Source organism: Actinia tenebrosa, unplaced genomic scaffold (genome assembly GCF_029948245.1).
Source record: "Actinia tenebrosa isolate PJP-AT-01 unplaced genomic scaffold, QUT_ActTen_1.0 PGA_scaffold7__59_contigs__length_16204524, whole genome shotgun sequence".
In the NCBI taxonomy this organism is placed as follows: domain Eukaryota; kingdom Metazoa; phylum Cnidaria; class Anthozoa; order Actiniaria; family Actiniidae; genus Actinia; species Actinia tenebrosa.
Window position 1 is genome coordinate 11,249,649 of NW_028292584.1, and position 23,408 is coordinate 11,273,056.

General features: G+C 37.3%; 1 protein-coding gene across 1 annotated transcript in view; it reads right to left on the reverse strand.

Moving 5' to 3' along the window:
* LOC116296053 (cell adhesion molecule DSCAML1-like) overlaps window positions 1-23,408 on the reverse strand; it is a 48,895-nt gene that overhangs the window by 18,081 nt on the left and 7,406 nt on the right. Inside the window, exons 2-7 of the mRNA XM_089039619.1 lie at window positions 20,304-20,364; window positions 14,070-14,152; window positions 13,033-13,362; window positions 10,952-11,203; window positions 6,504-6,758; window positions 5,935-5,988 (exon numbers count right to left, since the gene is read on the reverse strand). Of these exons, the coding sequence (XP_088895745.1) occupies window positions 5,935-5,988; window positions 6,504-6,758; window positions 10,952-11,203; window positions 13,033-13,362; window positions 14,070-14,142 (964 nt within the window). The 5' untranslated portion in view covers window positions 14,143-14,152; window positions 20,304-20,364. The remainder of the gene's footprint in view (window positions 1-5,934; window positions 5,989-6,503; window positions 6,759-10,951; window positions 11,204-13,032; window positions 13,363-14,069; window positions 14,153-20,303; window positions 20,365-23,408) is intronic.

Below are 23,408 nucleotides of genomic sequence, written 5' to 3' on the forward strand. Positions count from 1 at the left end.
GTGACGTCTTGAGATTAAGAGGCTTTCAGCGTGCTACTAGAAGCCTGTTAGAAAGGCTGCACAACTTAACCGAAAGGACCAACGCGGAAAAACGTGCCGCGGATCTCCAAAGGGAGTTAAGAGAAAAAGATGTAGAATATGCAAAGCAAGGTCAGCTACTTGCCGATGCTGAAAAGAAGTCCGCCCATCAAGATGAAAGAATAAAAGAAATAGGAAATCAGGTGGATCAGGCCCTGCGCGAATTAGACAAAGCACGGGAGGACTTAGGAGAAGCCCAAAGCTCTGGCGCCTCAGTGGAAGCGCTGCGGGAAACGTTGGAAGAAAGGGAGGAGGAATACATGAAGCAAAACCAGCGGCTTGCCGACGCGCATAGGAGGGAAGTCGAATTTAAAAATCAAGAAATAAGGGAGCTGGTAGACCAAAGAACCCAAATTCGACGTGAAAGAAATCAAACTCAAAGGGCTCTTAACCTCACCCTGCAGGAGTTGGATCTAATTAAAGACGATACCGATAACCTGCAAACCACCATAGCCGGCTCTTTAGTGGAACGGCGACGGTTAATGGCTGAAATCAATACTAAGGAGGAACAAATCCGGCAAAGAGATCAGGCCATCGAAGACCTGGAGGGGCAAATAGAGCGGCAGCAAGAAGTAATCGAGGACCAAACTCGTCCCGAAGAGGAAAGGGAGGCAGCCCAAAAGGAAGTAGATACGCTTGAAATACGCCTTGCGGAATTACGGGCGCAAAAGGACAACCTGGAAAAAGAGCTCGGGCTTACCACCAAGGAAAAGGTAAAAAGAGCCCTTTTGAAGTATGGCGTTCCACTGGCATTTGCGGTTGCTATTAGTACCGTAGTAGGAGTCATCCTATCCACGCTTAAGGCTACAGGCGCGGGCGTAAAGAAATTAGGCAATGGGCTGACGGACTTGGGAAAAAAGATGGCAGCCGGTCTTCCTGGGCTGCTGGGTAGCGTTTTAAGCCTGACACTGAAGACCGGCGGCGAACTGTTGAAGTTCGTGGGGAATAACATTTGGATCTTGGTCGTCGCTATCGGCGTGGTCCTTTTGAAGAAGATGCGGGGTTGATCTTATCCTTGTGTATTACTGGCGGCTTATAATCGTCGTCGGGTGCACGGGGTGTTCTCGACTGGGGATAAGTAAAGATAGTATTCGCACCGCCTTGATAATGCGGAACTAGCGGTATGGCAGTCATAGTAGAAATGGTCTTATGATTAAAAGTAGAATCGCTTGGCGCAGCTGATTGTGAAATAACAGCGTTTATCTTAACTTCGACATTAACGTTAGATGTTGCGTCAGTATTGATCTGAAGCTTTAAGTATTGACAATTAGCTACCATGTGAAAGGTTATTGGTACTATATCGTCTAGACTATTTGGCGGTTCATATGAAAAATGAGCTGACCGTCTAGTATTTTTCAGTGTTCTGTATGGTAACAATGGATCGTTATTCTCATCTACTACTCTAAATCCAATACCATATTCCTCCCTTACGCTAATACAAATTGTGCACATAATCAATCCCAACCCACCAACCTTCACCCACAATTCCGTGTCAACCCAATTAGCATTACGCAAGTATCTATCTTCCTCCAGAAAATAAAGGAATGAATCCTCCTTAGTATGTGGGTTCATATATACCAGCAAATAAATTTGCTTCTAGAGACTCATTACCGTAAGAGTGCAAATGGTTGCGTGGTTATATTTTTCATCTCTCTGATTTTCTATGCTATTTATGCAAACGCTCCCGGTGTCATCTACGCGCATTTGCAGCTTTACCTTCCCATGGCAATCGGCGACCATATGAAAAGTCCAAACCGATAAATTCTCAGCGCTGTCGGTGTTCGGCTCTACGGAGAAATGCACAGGCTCCCTGTTGTTTGTCTTATTTCTCATAGGCTGCAGTACGCCGTTGTCATCCAGGAACCTAAAGCCGACGTTGGCGTGACTACTCGCGCCAATGCAAATACTACAAAGGATTAACTTCTTTCCTGAGTAATTCAAATTCACGGACATGCCCGTGACATCAACCCAAGATGCCTGGGTGTATTTTTTCTCGCCTGTGTAAGTCGTATAAACACAATCTACTCCAGCTACGTAGGGGTTGTTCATCGCCATATATAATAACTCAGACCAACGCCTGCGGCGGCTAAGCCGGCTTTTAGTAAGTTATGGTCATATTCCTCAGGTATCGCAGGCATAACCTTCTTTGATGGTTTCTTAACTACGGGTAGCTTCGTTTCGTGTGACTTTTTTGGCTTCTCTACGAAGTGAGGAATGTTCCTAAGAGTGTCAGAGTTCACGTCGTTCACCCCAAACTTCATATCCTTAGTAGCTCGTTGAAGTTTGTTGTTGTATCCTACTACAGAACCAGTATTTATAGATAAATTACTAGGCATTAACCAACAACCCGGGGCTACTGCATAGTCCAACCTCGCCTTAGAATTTTGTATAGCTAGTTGGTAACGCTGTACGCCCTTGCTAATGTCGCCCTCCAAGATCGAACTTTCGAATAGAATCAAAGCTTCGGCTCGCGTCTCTTCTGCGGCGCCGGTATTCCCCACTATGCTAGATCGGGTATTTACCTGAGCTCCCAAAATGGAATACACGTAAGCTTCTATGCTGCGGTTCAAACGGGCAAGGCCGGCTCTAGTTAGTCCTTTACCTTCTGGGGGTATAAAGTTAAGATATTGCTTCGTTTGCTCGTCGTTGGTAATCTTAATAATCAGTGGATTGGCCCCTGCATACTTACCGCCCTCGTCTTTGAACAGAGGTCCGTCTCTAACTTCCTTAGTGGTCTTAGCATTTGGTTCAAAGAAGGTGCTACTGTCGTGAGTTTCTTTGTGATATCCCGTGTCCCATCGTAGATTCAACGCATGAACTTCTTTATCGCTTAGCACATGTCCACCAATCCCCCAATAAGCCCAAATATGCCCCAAGCCATTGTTAGCACCGGTAGTGCATCTAAAGTCTTTTCCCACAACTCCAAACTCCTTACAAAGCCTGTCATAGGCTGGAACGTCGTATTTGTTATCTCTAGGATAAAACGCAGCATCTCCCGGCAGCGCAATAACACCCATTTCATGTAGTATCCTTCTAACCGTGAAGTGAAAATGAAACATAAATATTGAATTCTTCATTAAGTTTGCACTTACACCACAGCCGCTAGTGGCACACCAAACCGCAAAGTTTAGTTGCTGCGGCCAATAACGCATGTTAGGACCACTTAACCATTCATGAGATTCCTTAGCGGTGGTATGATTAATGGGCACGTTTTTGAAGATATCTCGCACCTTTAACGGAAAGGAATGGTTGTTAGAGATCCGCATGTTCAATGTCAAATCCAAACTTGGATGTTCATCAAATGAAACCGCGGGTATCGGATAAGTACTGGTACCCAGCAATAATTCCTTTGACCAACCTTGCACGGGCTTATGTTCGATATAACCAGAATTCTTCAGTTGATTGTCTATCTGATCGACCAGCGTAGGTTTCAAATCCTCGTTGCTGTACATCCTAGAGCCGTTATAGTAAATACCATCGGGCCTTCTTTCGAACTTACTAGGGTCTGCATGCGGAAACATCTTCCTAAAGGCCCTCCAGTTCCAGTAATCCCGGTTGTCGTGATGTGGCTGCTCCTCAATATCATTCCCAAAAGCGTCGTACATTAGTATATATAATGGATGTTATACCATCAGCACCTAAGTTGTACCCAGATGTTCCCTATACTACACCTAACGAACTAAACGCTGAAAACTTTCGTCTGAATAAAGCGAACTTAATCTTGGCTTACTTGGAAGGGCAGACAAAACACTACGAAAAAGTCCGAAAAAAGTACGTCAGAGCCCGGAGTACGCTACATAAGATTGCGATAACTTCAGGATCCATATCTGTTGTGTTAACGGGCTCCGGCGTTGCTACTTCGCTTACTGGACCGGGAATAATCGTTGGAGTTCCTTTGGCCGGCGTTGGGGCAGCCTGTGGTATTATTTCTGCTGTTGCTACGGGTATTATGAAACAGTTGTCAAGCAAGATATCCAAGCATGACACGACAATAGCTCTGTCAAGGGCTAAAGTAAATACAATTACCGATCTTGTCTCAAAGGCTTTGCGTGACAGAAAGATAGACGACGTCGAATTCTCGCTTATTCTGGCCGAAGAAGACAAATACGAGAAATTAAAGACGGACATAAGGAATAAAAAAACAGTCGTAAAAGATCTTTCCGAGGAATCTCGCAAAAAGATCTACCAGGAGGCAAAAGAAGAGCTTCAAAGAAAGCTTGCTCAGTAAACATCGTGACAGGATTCTATTTACATATCGAACGCCGGCTGTCAGGTTCATATGCAAATTAGTTTCACAAAATATTACACAAAATATTACGCAGCCTGCATCGTTTTCACAAAATATTACACAGCCTGCATCGTTTTCACAAAATATTACACAAATGTGAAAAAACTTGTGTAAAATCATCGCCTGGGAATCCATCCCTATAGGGGGTGGTTGGGGTCTATTTTGTAAAATATTTCGTAAATTACGTCAGGGCAATAAGGAATATCCTTATTCAGCCGACAAAACATCCACTCGGCTTTTGTCATATCAGAAACCTCAGGAATAGACTTACCGGTAATTTCAGACAAAAGATAGGGAATAGCTTTGTAATATTTCCCTAGTTTTAATTTTTTCAGCGTTTTCCGTAGACTTTGCGGGGTTGGCTCTTCTAAGTGGTCTATGATTTTCTTCTTTACTTCGTTGTCTAAATATACCGGATGTAAACCTTGGATATGACTCATCCAGTCCCTGAAGTATTTTATTCTCTTATATGGCGTTTTCTTACGACCTCCATTGGCGTAATACTGCTCTCTGGTAGCATTTGGTACGGCATTACGAATATTCTTACCACACTCGTAACACTGTGCTGACGTGTCGTCTTCTATTTGCATTTTCTTACCACAACACCAAAAGGGTTCTGGCTTAAGTACGATAACTTTAGGTCTTAGACAAATTATGCAAAAGTCGTTAACGAACTTCTTACCTTCTTCGCACTCCATATATAGACTAACATATTTGCGCTGTTGCCCTCAACCACACTTGGAGTGGGGGTCGTCCGTAGGTGGATTTTTGACGCGGGTCTTACCCCGTGTTGAGATTGCGCTGGAACCCCCATTCCCTATACTACTTCCCCTCAATATGTGTAGCTAGTTTCTCTTCTTTGTGTGATCCCCGCACAACCCCCCCCCCCCCCCCCGCCCACCTTCCCCCCATCTCACATTGATAAAAGACAATAATATTATATAGCTTATAGTTATAGTTATATATTTATATAACTTCAGTTGTCAACAACAATCCAAACCACGCTTGTCTAACCCTTCTTGAATATATTGGATTTCTTCCGGGGCATTTCACACAAGCGCTTGTTTCTTGGTTTCGATTCTTGGGTAGGGTCACGTGTTGGCCTTGTTGCATTCTAGCTACTCGGTGGCAATAGACCCTTTGCATGTGACATCAAAGGATCTCAATTTGTAGGACAAAACAAAATAATTTTAAACGCCTGGGAATTGGGAACCTAATGGCTTGTGTGATGCTAGAGGCCTATTTTTATAAGTATTCCTTTGTTTTCAAAAATCATTTCCACTCCACCACATGTAACAAAAGGCAACTACTCTGACCAGCTAAATAATAATATAATAATATAATCTTTCTGTATAGATACAATAAATAAGTTCCAGAAAGCTATTAGATTAATTCATACTGAAATGGTCGACTATGCTGATGCTTGTGCTAAGATTTTCTTTTGTAAAGTGAGCAACATCATACAATCCATCCATCATTCTGTCCATCAGTTGCTCAATACACATGTTATCCAGGCTATTACAGACAAAAAATAAATGATGATCACTTTGATCATATAGTAAACATACCATTATTTTTACTTCCATTTTTCTTGCAAGATGAAACGGAATTGCGTTGAAAAGCTAAAAAATTAAAACAATTGATATGACAAAAAATATATAGTCAACCATATAACCCCCTGACAGCCCTTGAAACGCTAACTAATCAACAACCAAATAAATAAGAAATCAAGCAATCTAGAAAATTAATGAAATCAATAAACCAACAGGCAAGCAGGCAAGCAGGCAAGCAGGCAAGCAGGCAAGCAGGCAAGCAGGCAAGCAGGCAAGCAGGCAAGCAGGCAAGCAGGCAAGCAGGCAAGCAGGCAAGCAGGCAAGCAGGCAAGCAGGCAAGCAGGCAAGCAGGCAAGCAGGCAAGCAGGCAAGCAGGCAAGCAGGCAAGCAGGCAAGCAGGCAAGCAGGCAAGCAGGCAAGCAGGCAAGCAGGCAAGCAGGCAAGCAGGCAAGCAGGCAAGCAGGCAAGCAGGCAAGCAGGCAAGCAGGCAAGCAGGCAAGCAGGCAAGCAGGCAAGCAGGCAAGCAGGCAAGCAGGCAAGCAGGCAAGCAGGCAAGCAAAAAAAACGTTCTGTTAAAAACATACCTTCTACTGTTATTGAAGGACTTTTGACGTCTGCAACAACATTCGATGCCACACAGTAGTACTGTGATGTACTATTTTTACAGTCTTCATTTTGTACAAGTAACGTTCCATTTGCCGCTTCAACGGTTGTATTTTTTAATTTGTCATACCAAGTAATATTTGGTCTTGGGGTCCCTGTTGCCTTGCATTGCAGTGTAATGCTATCGTTCCTCATTGTAATTCGATTGTCTGGATGATCTACTGTAGTTGGTGGTTCTGTGAATAGCGTATTTATAGATATTATTAGTTATAAGTCTATAATATTTAGGTATAAGTTACACTGAAATAATGCAATTTTTCTACTTTTCAATTTATTAGAGTGAAATCTATTGCATAAATAACTAATAAATAATAATAAATTAATGATCCTAAATAAAATTAAAGTTACAGCATGAAAAGTAATGCTTATTAATCAATAACATTACTAACCATTTTGAACTTTTTTATTTAGGATTTAACTTACGATAGATCGGTATTTTGAGGTATATTTTTTTTCCTTGTCCATATTTGTTCTTCGCAATACAACTGACAGTAAGATACGTTCCATTACTTGGTGTAGTAATTGTGAAATTACCATCAGACGAATTTACATACCACTTATTATCCGAGAGTGAGGTCATTACAGGGAAATCTCAGACCGAGGTCTGAGATTTCCCTGTGATGACCGAACGGACGAGGTTAATAAGTTATTTATTATATGCCCTTTTTTAGTGCTGTATTTTTAATAAATAATATACCTAACTATGAACACCGGAAGTAATTTTCAACATCCGCTTGCGCACGCAAGGTCAAAGTTGAGGTCGTGTTCACTGAGCCAAGTGATCCTGGCGAATTTATTGAAATTCACAGAGACGGTTTTGTTCAAAGCGAGAACATTTTTGTCTTTATTAAGGCACGATCTAGGAAAATGCGAATACTTTAATTTCACAAAACACAGATACCTGTGTTTACAAGTGTTTGAACTCTTAAAAACTCAAAAATTTAGAAGAAAAATAGACCCAAATTGTCAATGAATTTTGAACACGTGCGGAGAACTTGCAGTGATTTCAGTGATGTGTTATTCTTCGTCGTCGCTCTCAATAACATAACGTCGCTTTGCACCTTGTTGGATTAACTTAACTGGGCCATTGAAGATCTGGAACTGACATTGAGAGATACTGCTGATATTCGCTCAGGGAAAAACACCATTTAAAGCTGCTGGGTCGCTTGAATTATTCACAGCGAGCGAATTCGTCGTGTTTTGGAGACTCAGGCTGCTGTGTGACTGCTGTGAACGTGTTATTAACTGACCACTGCTATTGTCAGGAGGAGCAGTTATCTGTTTGGAATTTTGCGAGTGACTTGAAGAACTCAAAATGTACGACATTTGTCGCTGATGGTGCTCATTTGCTGACTTGTATGACTGGAGGCTTTGAAGACTTTTGTGACCGCTTAATTGAGCCACAAAAGTCTCTGGGGGTGTTTGCATCTAGCAATCGGCCAATGCCAGTCTTCCTGACGCTGTGATTTGTGACTTTTGCCCCTTTTCTTTGGAGATTGGCTTCGTCTGCGGCTGTTTTCAAGAATTTACCGATTTCATTCTTGCCTAGGGGCGCCTTTATTCGGCAGTCGCCGTGTCGTACAGCAAGAAAGAATGGAGCATCTGGCTTGTTCATTTCTTTGGGTCGATGGCTTCTGAACAGCTTATAAAACTGAACAGGACATCTCTCCGTGTTTGTGGCGTATGCTTTTGGTGAGAAAGAACGCGTGTGACCATTTTCTTTGCCGTTACGTGTCTTGATGCCCCGCTCATTCAACCAAACAAGCATTTCGCGGCCATCTTGGAGAGGATCTGTCTGTAAGGAGTCTTCTCACCAGCACAATTTACTGCTCTCGTCGCGGGCTCTAAACCCAAAATGTAGGGAGAGAATCCACCACATGGTTCTCTGAAGGACTACGGGATTTTCTGCACCCAAAGCGCCATTCTGATACAGCTTGTCTTCTTCTTCTTTGGTCAACGAACGAGTCGCGTTAGGACGGTTCCCTTTGCCTTGTTCAACAAGGTTTTTACGCTTGGCTTCCAATACTTTTCTAGATAAAGCAAACTCATCATCCTTGAGGATGTTCATCTTCGACCTGGAATCTGACAGAAACCTTTGGATGCTTCTCTGCAGCCCGAGTCAAACTACTTGGCTCGTATTCCTCGCCATTAACTTTCCTGATAATTTTGAAGAACTTTCCAAGGCGGTGGTCAAGCTCTTTTGGTGCCAAGTCCAAAATCTGAACATTTGTCTTGTTTATCTCCCCAAGAAAACGGTAAAAACACTTCATATCACTTGCCGTTTTTTTCACAGTGTTCTTATTTTTCTGTTCTTGCACAAACTTTAGCAAATCTTCTTGACTGTTATTGATACTGTCGTCTCCGGTATTGGTTACTTCAGCCATGTTGTTTTGCTCACTTTTTGCCTCTTCTTCCTCTGGATAGTAAAATTCGCTTTTGCTGTTGCTCTCTTCGTCGCTCATAGTACACTGAGAGGTATCTATAAGCTATACAATAATTTTTTTCAGACGTTATTGAAGAGATAAATGTATTTTGTTTGTGTTTTCGGTTGATTTAATGTTTGGTTTCGTAGCTTTTGATCGCAACTGAAAAGAGCCGTGAATGAAGCCGAGAACAATTTCCGTAATGACCGGTCATTACAAGAAAATCTTGCCCGCTAAGCAGCCAATCAGAGCGCGCGAAACATTGATGCCATATAATAACATTGTTATATTTCCTTGTTTGATGGAGTAATTGGCTGGCGGAGCTGCGTCTACATTACAGAATACTTCAAATGTTTTATTTGCTGTTGCAAATTTCATATCCGATGTCAGCTTTGTATTTATTGGTTGATATTCTGCATAATAATAATGACAAGAATAGCAAAGGTCATAACAGATCGGAAACAAATTCTCAGGTCTCGACGTTAAGACCATTCGAGTGTTCAACCATCTGCCATGCTAAGCAAGTAAGCCCTATATAAAAATTTTGATCTAAATAGCAGTAGGTAAATGCAGGTCTCTCCTGTTTCCTCTACCTTTCTCCCTGTTTAATAAGATGATGCCTTTGTCTACCTGCTCTTTAGCCAGCCGCATCTGATTGCCTGAAAACAGTCAGCCAATCATCGATAGCATGCAAGGTTGTATAAAAAAGATACCTGCAGCGTTTTTCTTCTGCAGATAATAAATTTATCGTGTATAAGTTCACTTAAGGCTTAAAAAGAGATTTTAAAAACTTTTTTTTTTTCATTTGCTGGCCAGTTAGTTGTCTTCATTTTCTTTCTTCCTTTTTCTTTCCTTCTTTCTTTCTTTTCTTTTTTTCTTTTTTTTCTTTTTTCTTTTTTGTTTTTGTTTGTTTGTTTGTTCGTTTTTGTTTTTGTTTTTTTTTGTTTGCTTTTTTTGCTTTTTGTTGTTGTTGTTGTTTTTTTTTGTTCGTTAGTTGTTCAAAATATAGATTATGATATCTAACCAATCCCCCTCTTTACAATGACACACAACTTATCGTGTGTATTAAATTTTACTATTAAACTCGCATTATTTGTGCGACGGTTAGATTGTTGATACGAGGTAAAACTACACAAATAAGATAGATTAAATTTAAGATTTTACTTTTGCTTATCAACTGACTTAACTGCTATTAAAGTTCGACGATTTTTTCACAGTATTATATTCTTGTGTGAAAAAAAGGATTTTCCATGTCATATTTACTTGACTCTTTTCATTCTTTCTCGGTCTCAAAAAGACAAATAAATACAAGTTGGAGTAGTTTTTAGCGCAGATTTCGTATGAGTGTGAAAAGTAACGACACATACGGCACGGTCACGGTGGGGCACGGCGCAGATACGTCAATTGGTTTTTAATGGACAAAGCTGATTGAAGGTCACGGCAAGGTGCGGTCCATGCTGTAAATTACGTTTTTTCAACGTCGTACGAAAACAGCTCTATGTAATTGGTACCTGGCCTCTGCTCTTTCCTAAAGTGCATAACCTTTTTTTTTTTTTTTTCTTCGTTTTCGATTTAGAACTTCCAGAACATTTATTTAGAAAATCAAAATATATCCAAGTATTAATTTGAAAATTGGTAAAAAATGGTCATTTAACACTAAATTTTCATATGGCTGAGGTTAACACTTGAGCTTTGCAACATTTCCATATTATGAAAATCAAGGTTACAAGTGTGAGAGCTGACTGATTTTCCCACTTTCATGTCTTGATTATTGCCCGCGACAGAAAATTTAAAATAATGATAAATAGAAAAGAGAGAGAGAGAGAGAGAGAGAGAGAGAGAGAGAGAGAGAGAGAGAGAGAGAGAGAGAGAGAGAGGGAAAACAAGCAAACAAACAAAACAACAACAAAGAACAAATGTAAGTTTATGTAAAATGAGCCGTTTACCTATCACTTCGAGGGACGTACAATTATTCTCTTCCCCAAAACGGTTTGACACGTGACAGCAATACTTTCCTCCTGATTCTTTACCAGTGATGTTGAATGACGTCACACAGGAATTTGCTATTTTTCTATTTTTATCATTGTGTATCCATGTATAATTGGGTGCTGGATGTCCAGAGGCATTACATCTTAATGTTATTGAATCTCCTTGTTTTCCATGAAGGTGCGAGGTCAGATAGTTGATACGAGGCAAGGCTACACATAGAAATAGAGAGAGAATAAATGTGAGATTTTGCTCTTGCTGGTTGAGCGTAACAGTCAGGATTGGCAAAGTTGGTGACAATTTTTCATCAAGCCAGGTTCCGAATAGCGACATACATACCAATACGAGAAACGAGGCAAAATTGATTAAAGCAAGTTCGACTACATACGTTTATCTTTTTTTTTTTTTGCCGAGCTTTCGGAAATGTTTACTGCCGTCCATTTTGAAGGGAATGATAAAACTGATGAGTAGGATTCGGTGTCGTATGTGAGTAGGGTTGGTTCTCTCCTGTGGTTTGAGGGTTTTTCCTCCGGGTTCTGCGATTTTTCCTCCCTCCACAAAAATAAACCTCTAAATTCGAATTCAATTCATTGGCTGCTTTATCAATAGACCTCTTCGGCTTTGACGTAATGTTTTTCCATTTCAGACCACGTGTCATTCCCTAGAGTATCATTAATTATTTGTTTAAGGTTTGTGCTCGGTTGCACATGAGAAGACACATGAATATGGATACAGCTCAAACAAAGAATCTTATTCTCAAGGGAAACATTACTCCAAGCCCAATAGGTCTATTGCTTACTATCAATCACGTGACTTTCTGGAGTTGACTGGGAGGCAAACAAGCTGTTGACTGAGGGGAAACTAGCGGATGTTAAGTCAAAACATGTCAAAATAAGTCTTCAAACTATTGTATTTGACTATTTTCACGATATCAAACCAGAAAACAAGAGATCAAAACAACCTCCAAGATTCTACGAGCCATCAAAAACGCAGCTATTACCGGAAGTGACGTCTGTACAGGCCCGCAAATGATCCCAGGACCGCAAATGATCCCGGGACCGCAAATGATCCCCGAATAGGACCGCAAATGATCCCGGACCGCAAATGATCCCGATACTGGATCGCAAATGATCGCGCAATAATATACGGAATGGTTTGGAGTGGGGGAATCCTATAAATACTTTTACTTATGCATTTTCAACTTAGACTCAAATCGTATTTAGAATAATATGAACTTCATTTTTAATTCTGATTATAGCTCTTTCTTTTCTCTATCCTTTTTAAAGTCTTTTTTCGTTTTTTCATTGTCATCATCCCCAGCAAATCCTCTTGAAATTATTAGAACTAAGAGCAAAACAGTTGCAGGTATTCGAACCATGTTGACACTGACTGTTCGTAGCACTGCAAGCATGTCAACGAAGGAAGCCCAAGCAATGAGATTTTTTATCATAGAATTGAAGAGATTTTAAACATGTTAAATGTATACAGATACATAATAATTTATTGCTTCGAAATATATTCACATATATACATCTGGAAAGTTGTGATACAGCTTGCATACAACCCATATTTCATTATTATTATCTTCCCGTTTTTTAAATGAACAAAAGAACTGTAAATCGTATTATATTTTGAAACGCAACGTTTGTCACAATAATTATCCATGTTGAGGATTCTCCCACTCCAAACCATTCCGTATATTATTGCGCGATCATTTGCGATCCAGTATCGGGATCATTTGCGGTCCGGGATCATTTGCGGTCCTATTCGGGATCATTTCCGGTCCCGGGATCATTTGCGGTCCTGGGATCATTTGCGGGCCTGTACACGTCTATTGATAGCAACCTATTGGGTGGCAAAACCAGTTAGGCATTACGCAGCTTACCTAGCATTTTTAACAATATTGCATTAGACGACTCACAGATTATTCAGTCCGTATGCACTGTAGGAGAAGTGTTATTACTTTGATGTCTTTGATGTCAATTTAATTGAATTGAATATATTTAGTTATTCCATACAGCGGTCTGGGTGAGTTACTCACCATATATGAAGAGCATCGTGCATGCCTTTTCTGGTGGTTCACCAATACGTATAACCTCACAGCAATATGATCCACTTTTGTCCTTATCAACATCAGAGATGATAATTGTTACATTAGATCCACCAATAACAGAGAAATGAGCACCCATATCATTCTTTATTAAAATATATTTGTGTGTAGCTGGGAGTCGTTGGGCTATCTGTCTATTGTCGTAAATAATTGTAGATAAAGCAAATGTCTGGCTGCAATCATAATGCCATGTGATGTGAACAGTAGACCCAACATGCCCAAGCGTTTTATGCGAAGGTTGTAAAATCCACGTTAGCCCATCTGTTGGACACAATATTTAATAATCAGCGGAAAATTACTTTTCAAATTTACAATTTTAACTTCATTATAAACCCATCTAAAACATCAATATATCGTACATACTAGACTTTAATTTTTTTAGGAAACAATATTTTCAACCTAATACAAGGGAGTCTTTTACGAGCATACGTATGCTGTTTTCACATGGTGGAGCCTCAAGATTGAGAACCACATACGTGATATGAATTGGGAAAGTTTGGAAATTATAACATAATCACATATTGAAGTTTTTTTCCACCCTCCTGGCCAATAACCAACTGATTTGGAAAGCAAATATTTTAAGATCAAGATGTATGACCTCAGTAATGAATCTCATACTAAAATAGTTTAAAATCCTTCTTTTTCTTTGGTAAAAAAACCTCTGAAAACATTTTTCGTTTACAATTTTAGTTTCCCCATAACTCTAGAATGATATCTTTACTTTCATTTTCACCCCCTGGCCATGTAAAAAATTTAATAAGAACCCACTAAAATGCTGGTTGTGATGAGCCATGAGCCATTTTAACCCAATTCTCTTATAATTTTGCTCTGTTAACGAATCACAGCCCGATGAACATGATTTGAACCTCGCGCCAAAACAATAGAAATGTCCCGGATGTGTCCACCAATTCTGTGCGATGAAATGATACAATGTTGTTATGATTAGCTATGTTATTTCTTAATCATACCTGACAAGTTAATACAGGATCGAAGGCTGATGAAAATAAAAATAAGGTTGAAGCTCAGTTGAAAACAGTTCATCCTCTTTTACCTAAGAAAAAATATATACCACTATTAAAATGTTGCATGTTGCATGTTGCATGTTGCATGTTGCATGTTGCATGTTGCATGTTGCATGTTGCATGTTGCATGTTGCATGTTGCATGTTGCATGTTGCATATTTTTTTTGAGTCGAAAAATTTCGCTTTTTCCTCTTCCCTCGGATAGGTGTAAGTTTTCTACCATTTTGCGAAGTTTTTTAAAGATTAATCGAAAACGAGAATGGTGACCACTATTTCTTATTTCACATATTAAGTTACAAGACCGTATAGCATCCACCTACAAAATATGAAGAAAAGACATTTCCCGAAGGTATATATTTACTGCTGAAAATAACTGAAGGATTTGATCTCGGGACGACGACTCTCTAGACTACACGTGCATCCATATTTCAATACAATAAGGCTACATGCATTTGTACAATATTACTTTAACATGATAAAATGCCTCGCTTAGCTAATGTAATTATCTTTTTTAGATTATCTTTTTTAGCTTGATTAAAGCATGTATATTGCAAGGAATGGTGTTATTTTTACTTTACTTCCGGTTAAAGCCATATCAGTCATAGAGATCGTAATTTGTCATATTTTGAGGTCATTAAGCACGAAAAACGAGAAAGGCGACCCCCAGTTTTTTTAATGAATACTTGAAACGTCCATAGTGCAATGAATACGACTATACAAAGTTTGGGAAGTCTGACATTTCTCTTTCTATTTAATTAAATATCTTCCGAGTATTTTCATGCCTATTTCTCGTGAAATTCTACCCGGAAACCATGACAAAGAGGAGCATAAATAAGTATAAAGGACAGACTACACATGAGTTTATTTAAAAAATTAATAAAAGATTTAGACTTAAACTTTGATGCTGCGTTAAACGCTTATCCTCCATGCACATGATTTGAAACTGGAATCATATGCTAGAAATAAGAAATCAGTACAATGTTTAACAATTATTGTGTGAATGAAGTGAATACGAAAATGCATCATAAAGTGAATATCGGGGAATATTTACCGAGACGCGAGTCTTCGAGGCATTCGAGAATTGGCTACATGAGTCGCACAGTGTGTGACGTGTCGTCATGGTGACGAAAGTGAAAAAGTATACGTCATTTGCACATGACAGGACGTGAAGTTTACTACGTTTTGAAGTTTAATGAAATTTTCAACTGATGAAGCTTGACTTTTTTAGCATTTTTGAATCCATTTTTAAGATGAAAATCCGCCATCTTGAATTTTCTAAGAACTTCCTGAGAGGGAAGGCTGTTATGTTGCTATGACAACTGCTGTGATCTGATTGGCTAGTTTGAATTTCTTTTGTCTTTCAACAAATTACTGAAACGTGTTTCACATTTTTGCACTGGTGTTTCAGGAAAACAGTACTGCTCTCAACCAATCAGAAGTGAGAAATTTTTGCATCTATATTATTAAAACCTGTTAGTATTGTTTTTTTTATTTTTGTCATTCCTCTATTCCTTGCTTTTTCCAAAGTTTTTAGACAAAAAAAAATTTTTTTTTTTGCTTTAAACAGCTAGTTTTCAGCAAATTATGTTAATACAAAAATAATAAGTATATTTTAATAAATGAGCAGGAGTGTTTTATCAGAATTAAAACCTGATAAAGCGCGATCTGCGAGTTTATTGAATGACTTAAAAAATTCAGGAATAATTAATGAGTATTTAGGGTCCTTATTCGTGCCATACTCTTGTACTCTTTTGGTCCTTTATAAACATTTGCACTATTATCAGGTATAAAGATCCATGCACGTGATGGATTTGAATGACCTGATAGGTATAAATGTATATGGCTCATTAACACTTCATGAATTTTTGAAGTAAATTAAAAAGATGCTGATTTCGTGAGACATAAAATCCGGAAAGGAGAAAATATATTTTGGCTGTTTTTGCTATGTATCGAACACCTTAAGTCACAGGGAAGCGATCCATGTTGACAAATGCATCGTTACTGCGCATGAGAAGAACTTTATTTGTAGGTAGTTGTTTTGCGGTTGTCTCAACCAATCAAAACGAAAAAAATGATACGAATGATAAAAGAAAATAGCTTGTGTACGGGCATCCATAGTTTAAAGTCAGCCGTGGCTTTTCTGTAAAACCAAGAAAACCAGACCATCATGGTGAAAATACCGTAGCCTTCAGAGAAATTTAAAAGAAGGCCGTTTTGTTTTTTTATTGTTAGCTTATGCCGTACATTGAGTTTTAATGTCTTAAAATTTGAACCTAATATATATATATTTAGGCACTGCCTAAAAGCGGAGCACCCGATACGAAATTAGGGAGCCAGGGAGCCCAGTTTGAATGAATCTGAAAGGTAAAAACTAGATGGGGAAAAAAATCTTCAATTATTCTTATTCGAGACGAAGATAACGTATCCCATAATAAAAACCATGCATTGAAATCGAATCAAAATGCACTACCATTGTTTTTTATGCGCGATTATACCATCCCACTTAGGAATTTTGAACACAACTCACCACCAGCCACCCCACGGGCTATTTTTATTCTTTGAAGATTCTTCGACAAAGTTTTCCATGGCCGACATTTTGAAGCTTTGAATTCCTGTTTAACTTTACTTTAAAAAACGAAAGATAACTACAGACAATCCAACAAAATATCAGGTTTAGTGAAATTTACCTTGGATGTCTTTCATTGAAATCGAAATTTTGGAGATTCCCAATTCTTTTAGGACAAATCAGGACTATAAAACAGACTTGAAAACTGGTTAAGGTGAGAAAAAACTAAAGCTTACTTGCGTCTTTCACATAACGATGTTTGAAAAACCATAAGAATTTTGATGTTTTTATATTAAATGTATTTTTACCGCAATGAAAATGAATGCTTTGGTAGCATCAGAGAGAAAATTTCCTGGAGATCATCAACTAACTAAACTTGAGAAATGAAGGCCCTGAACATTTAAAACCAAATGTGTCATCAGTTAAAAGGAAAACGTTTTCTTAATTACTTCATTGAAATCATTTTATTCCTTTCATATGAGAATTAACTACTTTTCGAGTAGCTTGAAAACTAAGCTTACTAATTTTTGAGATTCGATTTTACCAGTTTTCATGTCTGTTTTCATGTGTTAGAAAGATACGAAAATCACGAACGACAAAAGTTTTCGAAAAGCAAAGTTTACATTTAGTATTAAACTTGACACGAACAACTGAGACAAAATAGAAAATAATGCAAAATACAAAATGTCTAATTTCTTTGTCAGTAAATTGGCATCTGTAAATGTCTTTTAGCTTGGTTATAAAGTGAAAGACAAGGTCTTTATACAATATCATCTCTCAACAACACAGATTTAAGCTCATTTGTATAATCATGGCTAGCTCGAACAACTTAATAAACAGTTGAATGTTTGGTGTAATTTTACATTTCATTCAATATTTAAATAAATTATCTGTAGAAAGATATAAAATTATTGAATGAAAGTCTTCAGCTTTGTTTTACCGATGGGACACGCGATAGGAGGCAAACAAAGCTGAATTTTTCTTAAACGAAAAACATATGATAGTTGGTTAAAAACAACCGAATTGTTAATGATTTACAAAGCTAAACAAAGGACGAATATTTGTTGTAATATGCTCTTCATGTTATATTTACTCCAGCATTAAAATGAATTAAGCTTATCTACAGAAATATTAAAATTTTTGAGGGAAAGTCTTTGATTTGTCGATTCGTCGAGAAAATATGCTTGTCAAAAAATAATAAACGATTGTTTGCTAAACAACACACACCTGAATTCTTGGAGAACACTTCTTAATCCATCTTTGAATACATGAAAGTTTTTTTAATTGTCTTGGTCTATAACTTGCCCAAAAGCGATTTTTTCTGTGCATTTGAGAGTCGCCTTAGCTAGTAGTTTTGCTTCAAATTCACGAGAAAGTCAGATTTAGTCTAGATTAATTTCTTCCTTGGATATATTGTATTCCATGGTTGATATTTGTATGTCAAAAGCTAGCCCCAAAATCCCTTTTCTGCTAGATAACGCTCACTACATTTATGAAAGAGTACTATATATTTCATAATCTCCGATCCTGACATTTTAAATTATCATTTATCAGGTATGTCAATATGTTAAAATAACACAACAAAAGATTAAAGAAGGACATGGATTTAAAGATGGTTTGAATGGCAGTGATCCTGAGCTATTTTTCAAATCCCAATCCAATCCTTTTTTAATGTTTATTTCTTCGTAACCATGCAAAATATTTTACAATATTCCGATGCTTTTAAATAAATATTGATTGATTGAAGCAATCGGTAAAAGACTCCTTGTTTTAAAGCTTACATCCAAAATTATTTGTATCTCTTTTTTCAAAACATATGCGTGAAAAGGCTATTTCAATTTAGGCGCATTTCAAACTAGTTGGATAAAATATGTAATTTCAATAACTGCGCAAATTTAAATTTGATATCTACTTACAGAAAGTAGCGAACAATATTTAGATGGAAGCAAAAGAAAATCGCCTTTCTTCATTCTTGTCGGCTGTACCAGAGACAGTACCAGCTTATGTGAGAGACTGGAAGCGAGAGCGGGTGTGGACTGGGCGCGAATGAGAAGAACAACGTTGTAAAAACGTTTCTAGGATGGATCCGAACCAAGTTGATAATAAATGAGTTCAGTTTTAAGCTTGGTTACTATGGAAAGGGTTAACACTTATAGTACCTGCTTTTAGTTTTTATTATTTGCCTAGCCTTTATATGGAACTACAGTCACTCAAGTCAAAGTCACTTCATTATGACTTAATCTGGTAAATGCATGCACTTGACGTTGTATGGTCGCCCCAATGGGACAAAAGGTTTATAAACTGTTTTTGAGTTTTTTAAATATACATACGTTTATCTAAATTGGGCTCCTTGTATCTGCTTACGTTTTAGGAACGAGATCGACCACTTAGATTTGATAAATCAAAATAAGAGTGACAGTGTCATGCAATATTAATAACTAATCCAATGTGTGGCTTTCTTGTTCGATAAATAATTAGAAGACTATTGAGTAAAATGAGTAAAAGTGGAATGACAAGTGCAAAACATCTAAAAACTTAGATTTGATAAATTAAAATAAGAGTGACATTTGTCACGCAATATTAATAGCTAATCCAATTCGTGGCTTTCTTGTTCGACAAATAATTAGAAGACAATAGAGTGAAATGAGTAAAAGTGGAATCACAATTGCAAAACATCTTAAAACAAGGAAACGGCTTAATAGAAAAACGGTTTGTCATCATATGTGTCTGTTCTCTTATTGATTACAGTTTTCAGCCAATCAGCGCGCAATGGATTTGTATGCTATTTTAAATTGGGTATCGTATCGTCGACATTAAGTCGAAAATTCATATTTCGGTGTCTGGGATAATACAAAAATTAGAGGATTAAGGATATGCGATCGTGCAATTGTTATCGAATTTTTTCTTCCAAATTTGGCACATATATTTTTTTACTGCTAGGTGGAAAAATGAAGATGAAAGTTGAAGATAAAAAGGCTTTATTTAAAGGAGTCTAATACAATTTTCATCATGTTCTCGAGTCCTTGCAAATATCATGTTTTTCACAGTTTCACATAATTTTGCTGTAAATTCACGCATTTTGAAAATCTGGCGCGAATATGATATTTGATGTATTTTGCAAATGTCTGGCAAAATTGATGCAAATACATATATTCACATCATATTTTCATCATTCTTTTGAGTCTTTGCAAACATGATGTTTTTCACAGTTTCACATAAACTTCAAATATGGGCTTTTAGAAAAAACGTGCGCGAATATGATTATTGACATAATTGCAAATGTAAAGCAAAATTGATGCAAATGGATATATTTGTTTCGAGGCTTTCCAAATACCGATTACAAGTTTTCGGAGTTTCATAATTGAGTAACCAATTTTTACAGAGAAAATGTAAATTCCAATATTTTTATCATTCTCGCTTAGCCAATGTGAAGCGCTTGTAAAGGATCATGGTCCGGGTACGTTTGTCCACTGCCCAAGGTACTTTGCGAGCGATATCCTGCCTTGCTTTGATTGGCTGATGCACATTTCGAATTTAGGCGCCATTTTGATTCAGTTACATAGATTGTTCTTGGATAAATCTTCTACATTTTTGACATAATGTCATTTACATACCAAATCTTGGTCTTCAAATGAATAGTTCCTGAACTGGCTTACCACTGTGAACTTTGATCGGCTGGAAGAACAATATACATATATATTATGACCAGTTTGTTTTCGTATTTCAGAAATCGAAATATTTTCATTTCTGGAACGCTGTGTGGTTTCAAACAGAGATAACCTAATTAAGGGAAAATGCTGAATCAGTGTGTGATTAAGAGTAACGACAACTTTTATCACGACACAGAAATAATCCCCGAGGACAAATGTCGTAAAATACTCCAAAACGCTTCATATACAAAGTTAGCCGCCAAAAACTCAAGCCAAATTCAATATCCTTTTTTGTCCCATGGAAGGATTATAGTGGAATATGCTTATTTTAAAAGTAGTTTTTACAAAACGGTTGTTTAAACTTCACAAAAAAATGAAGGTAATCGATCATTCAAGGGTTTCATCCGCGGCCCTCACACTTTAAACTCCTAGCAACATTAATATACAGAACTTAAATCCAATCAAATTTTAAAAGCTATTATTTTAATTGTCAATGATAATCCTTGAAATGTGTTACGACAGGTTGTATACTTGACGATATACAAACTTGATTAAAAATCGCCGATGAATGAAATATATAATTTGACCTGCTTGTAAAAACAATCGTTTTCAAGAAACCTATTTGCCTAGTTTAGGAATCGCAAGCCGACTAGACTCTAGTCTTATCAAAAGCAGCTTCAGTCTGTCTTTCCAAAGCCGGTCACCCATGGTGACAGACAAAGTATAAGAAAAGAAATTCCGAAGCTTTTGAGTAAAACTAAGTTTAGCTGCATGATATTATTCTATATTAAACGCGCGCGCATGAAATTGTTCTTTTCTCTAATATTCAAGTACAAAAGTATACTAAAACAATTATTCATCTCAGGCTCAGTGAATAAACTTTGATGGGTTGCGTTCTAAATTACAAGAGTCTCCGTTGTCTGGCAGCTATCTAACAAACTACAATGAAGACATCGATTCTATCAGGTCATTCTGGCAGAGCAAATTCCTTTCCATGGTGAACACTTTTATCCCTACGCGAAAACCGCGTAAATTTTCTACTCCTCAGTGGATTGATGGAGAAACTACTCACGCTATTCGCATAAAAAACTCTGTAAGGAAAAAAGCAATAACAAAAAACATGACATGTTATGGGACAAGTATCGCCAGCTACACAAAGAAGTGAAGTACTTAGTTAGATCTACATGAGAGAAATCTCTGACAACTCCTTCTCTCAACCGAAACGTGTCTGGACTTTTTTCAGCCATCTGTCCAATCAACCATCAATTCCTGGATCAGTTACTATCAACAAAACGACCTACACTACTCCTGATTCTAAAGCTGAGGCCTTCAACACTTACTTTACTTCAGTCTTCAATCCTGGCTCTACTTTACCTAACAATAATGTCACTCCTTATACAGAGACCACCATGTATATCTGATATTGTTCTATCTAATGAAGACGTTCAAGAGGCATTCCTGAAACTGAACCCTTCAAAAACACCAGGACCCAACTTAATTCATCCAAGGATCCTAAAAGAATGTGCTGTAAAGCTAGTACCATCCGGGTGATCTGATGGAAATCCATTAGCCAATCAGATTGAAAATCGCGTTTGCTGAAAAAGAATCAATCCCAATAGACCTTTGCGCGCCTCGAGAAGCAGAAAAAAATAAGATATGTGTGGATCGGTATAATAATCAAGAACATAACACATATAAGAATGGTACGTAAATACAACACATTTTTGAATCAAAAAGTGTTTATTGTTATTTAAAAAAAATATTAATATACGTGCATACACGTTACTACTAAATAGCAATTTGAGCATATTATCAAGTTTTCAATCATTTTCGAAACAAACGAACTTTGTAAGGTTAACTTTGTTGAATAAATAAATAAATAAATAAATAAATAAATAAATAAATAAATAAATAAATAAATAAATAAATAAATAAATAAATAGATAGATAGATAGATAGATAGATAGATAGATAAACAAAACAAAACAAAACAAAACAAAAACAAACAAACAAACAAACAAATAAACAAACAAATCAATCAATCAATCAATCAATAATTTCCTTGATATTTATCAATATTAGCATAATTTTAGACTTGAAAAAGGAGTTTCTGGGCTGTGGTTGGTCGAGCAATATGATGTTCCCCAAAGTTTGCCAGAGCGAAAGTTATACCAAAAACTTTTTATAATCCTAAATCTGGACCTTAAATAATGAATAATTATATAGAAGTAATACAAATCAAGGGTGCACTGTTGGAGCCGATCAAGAGCAATATTTAATGAATAGATAAGACTTTGCAGAACTTCAGAAAACATATTGTATTATCAAATCCAGAGCGAGAATCAATCAAATTGTAGAATGAATCAAAAAAACAATGCCAAGCCAATGTCAAGCAAATCAGGAACCTAAATTGCACAAGAATGGTAATTTGACCCTGATGTTATGTTTAACCAACTAGATAGCCATCATCATTTTATTGTTGGAATGAAAGGATATGTTGAAAGGCTATTGTTTTCTGCTGCTTTCTGATTCTCAAGCTTGGAATGCATTTTTATTCTACAATCTGATTGGTTCTCACTAATTAGCTGGTCCTAGCTATAGTAGTTTCACTGCACAACCTGTGTTAGAGCATCGAGAAATTATGATAATATATAATCAAAAATGTGTACAGTCATGAATTTTTGAAAATATATAAATTATATGTTACAGTTCAAAATATCGGCTGGATATTAACATGTAATAATTTGTTTATTACACATTTAGGTTCGATATATAACACACACAAAATGTTTTATTGTCTTAAATATCCTAAACCGACTTACACCATTTCAAAATGTTAAAGAATTATACGTTTCCAATTCAATATCATTCAAGATATTAAAGCTTAATTAAAAATGTAAGAAGCACAAAATTCATCTTGAATTTGAAAGAAATAAACACTAAATAGAGATTTATCTCGTCACTCTTGACTACTATCGTAGTCAAGTTACAGTTACAGTTTACCGTGAAGTGATATCGTATCACTTCACTGATATGGTTTTTATTCACGGCTTTATTTCACGGATATCG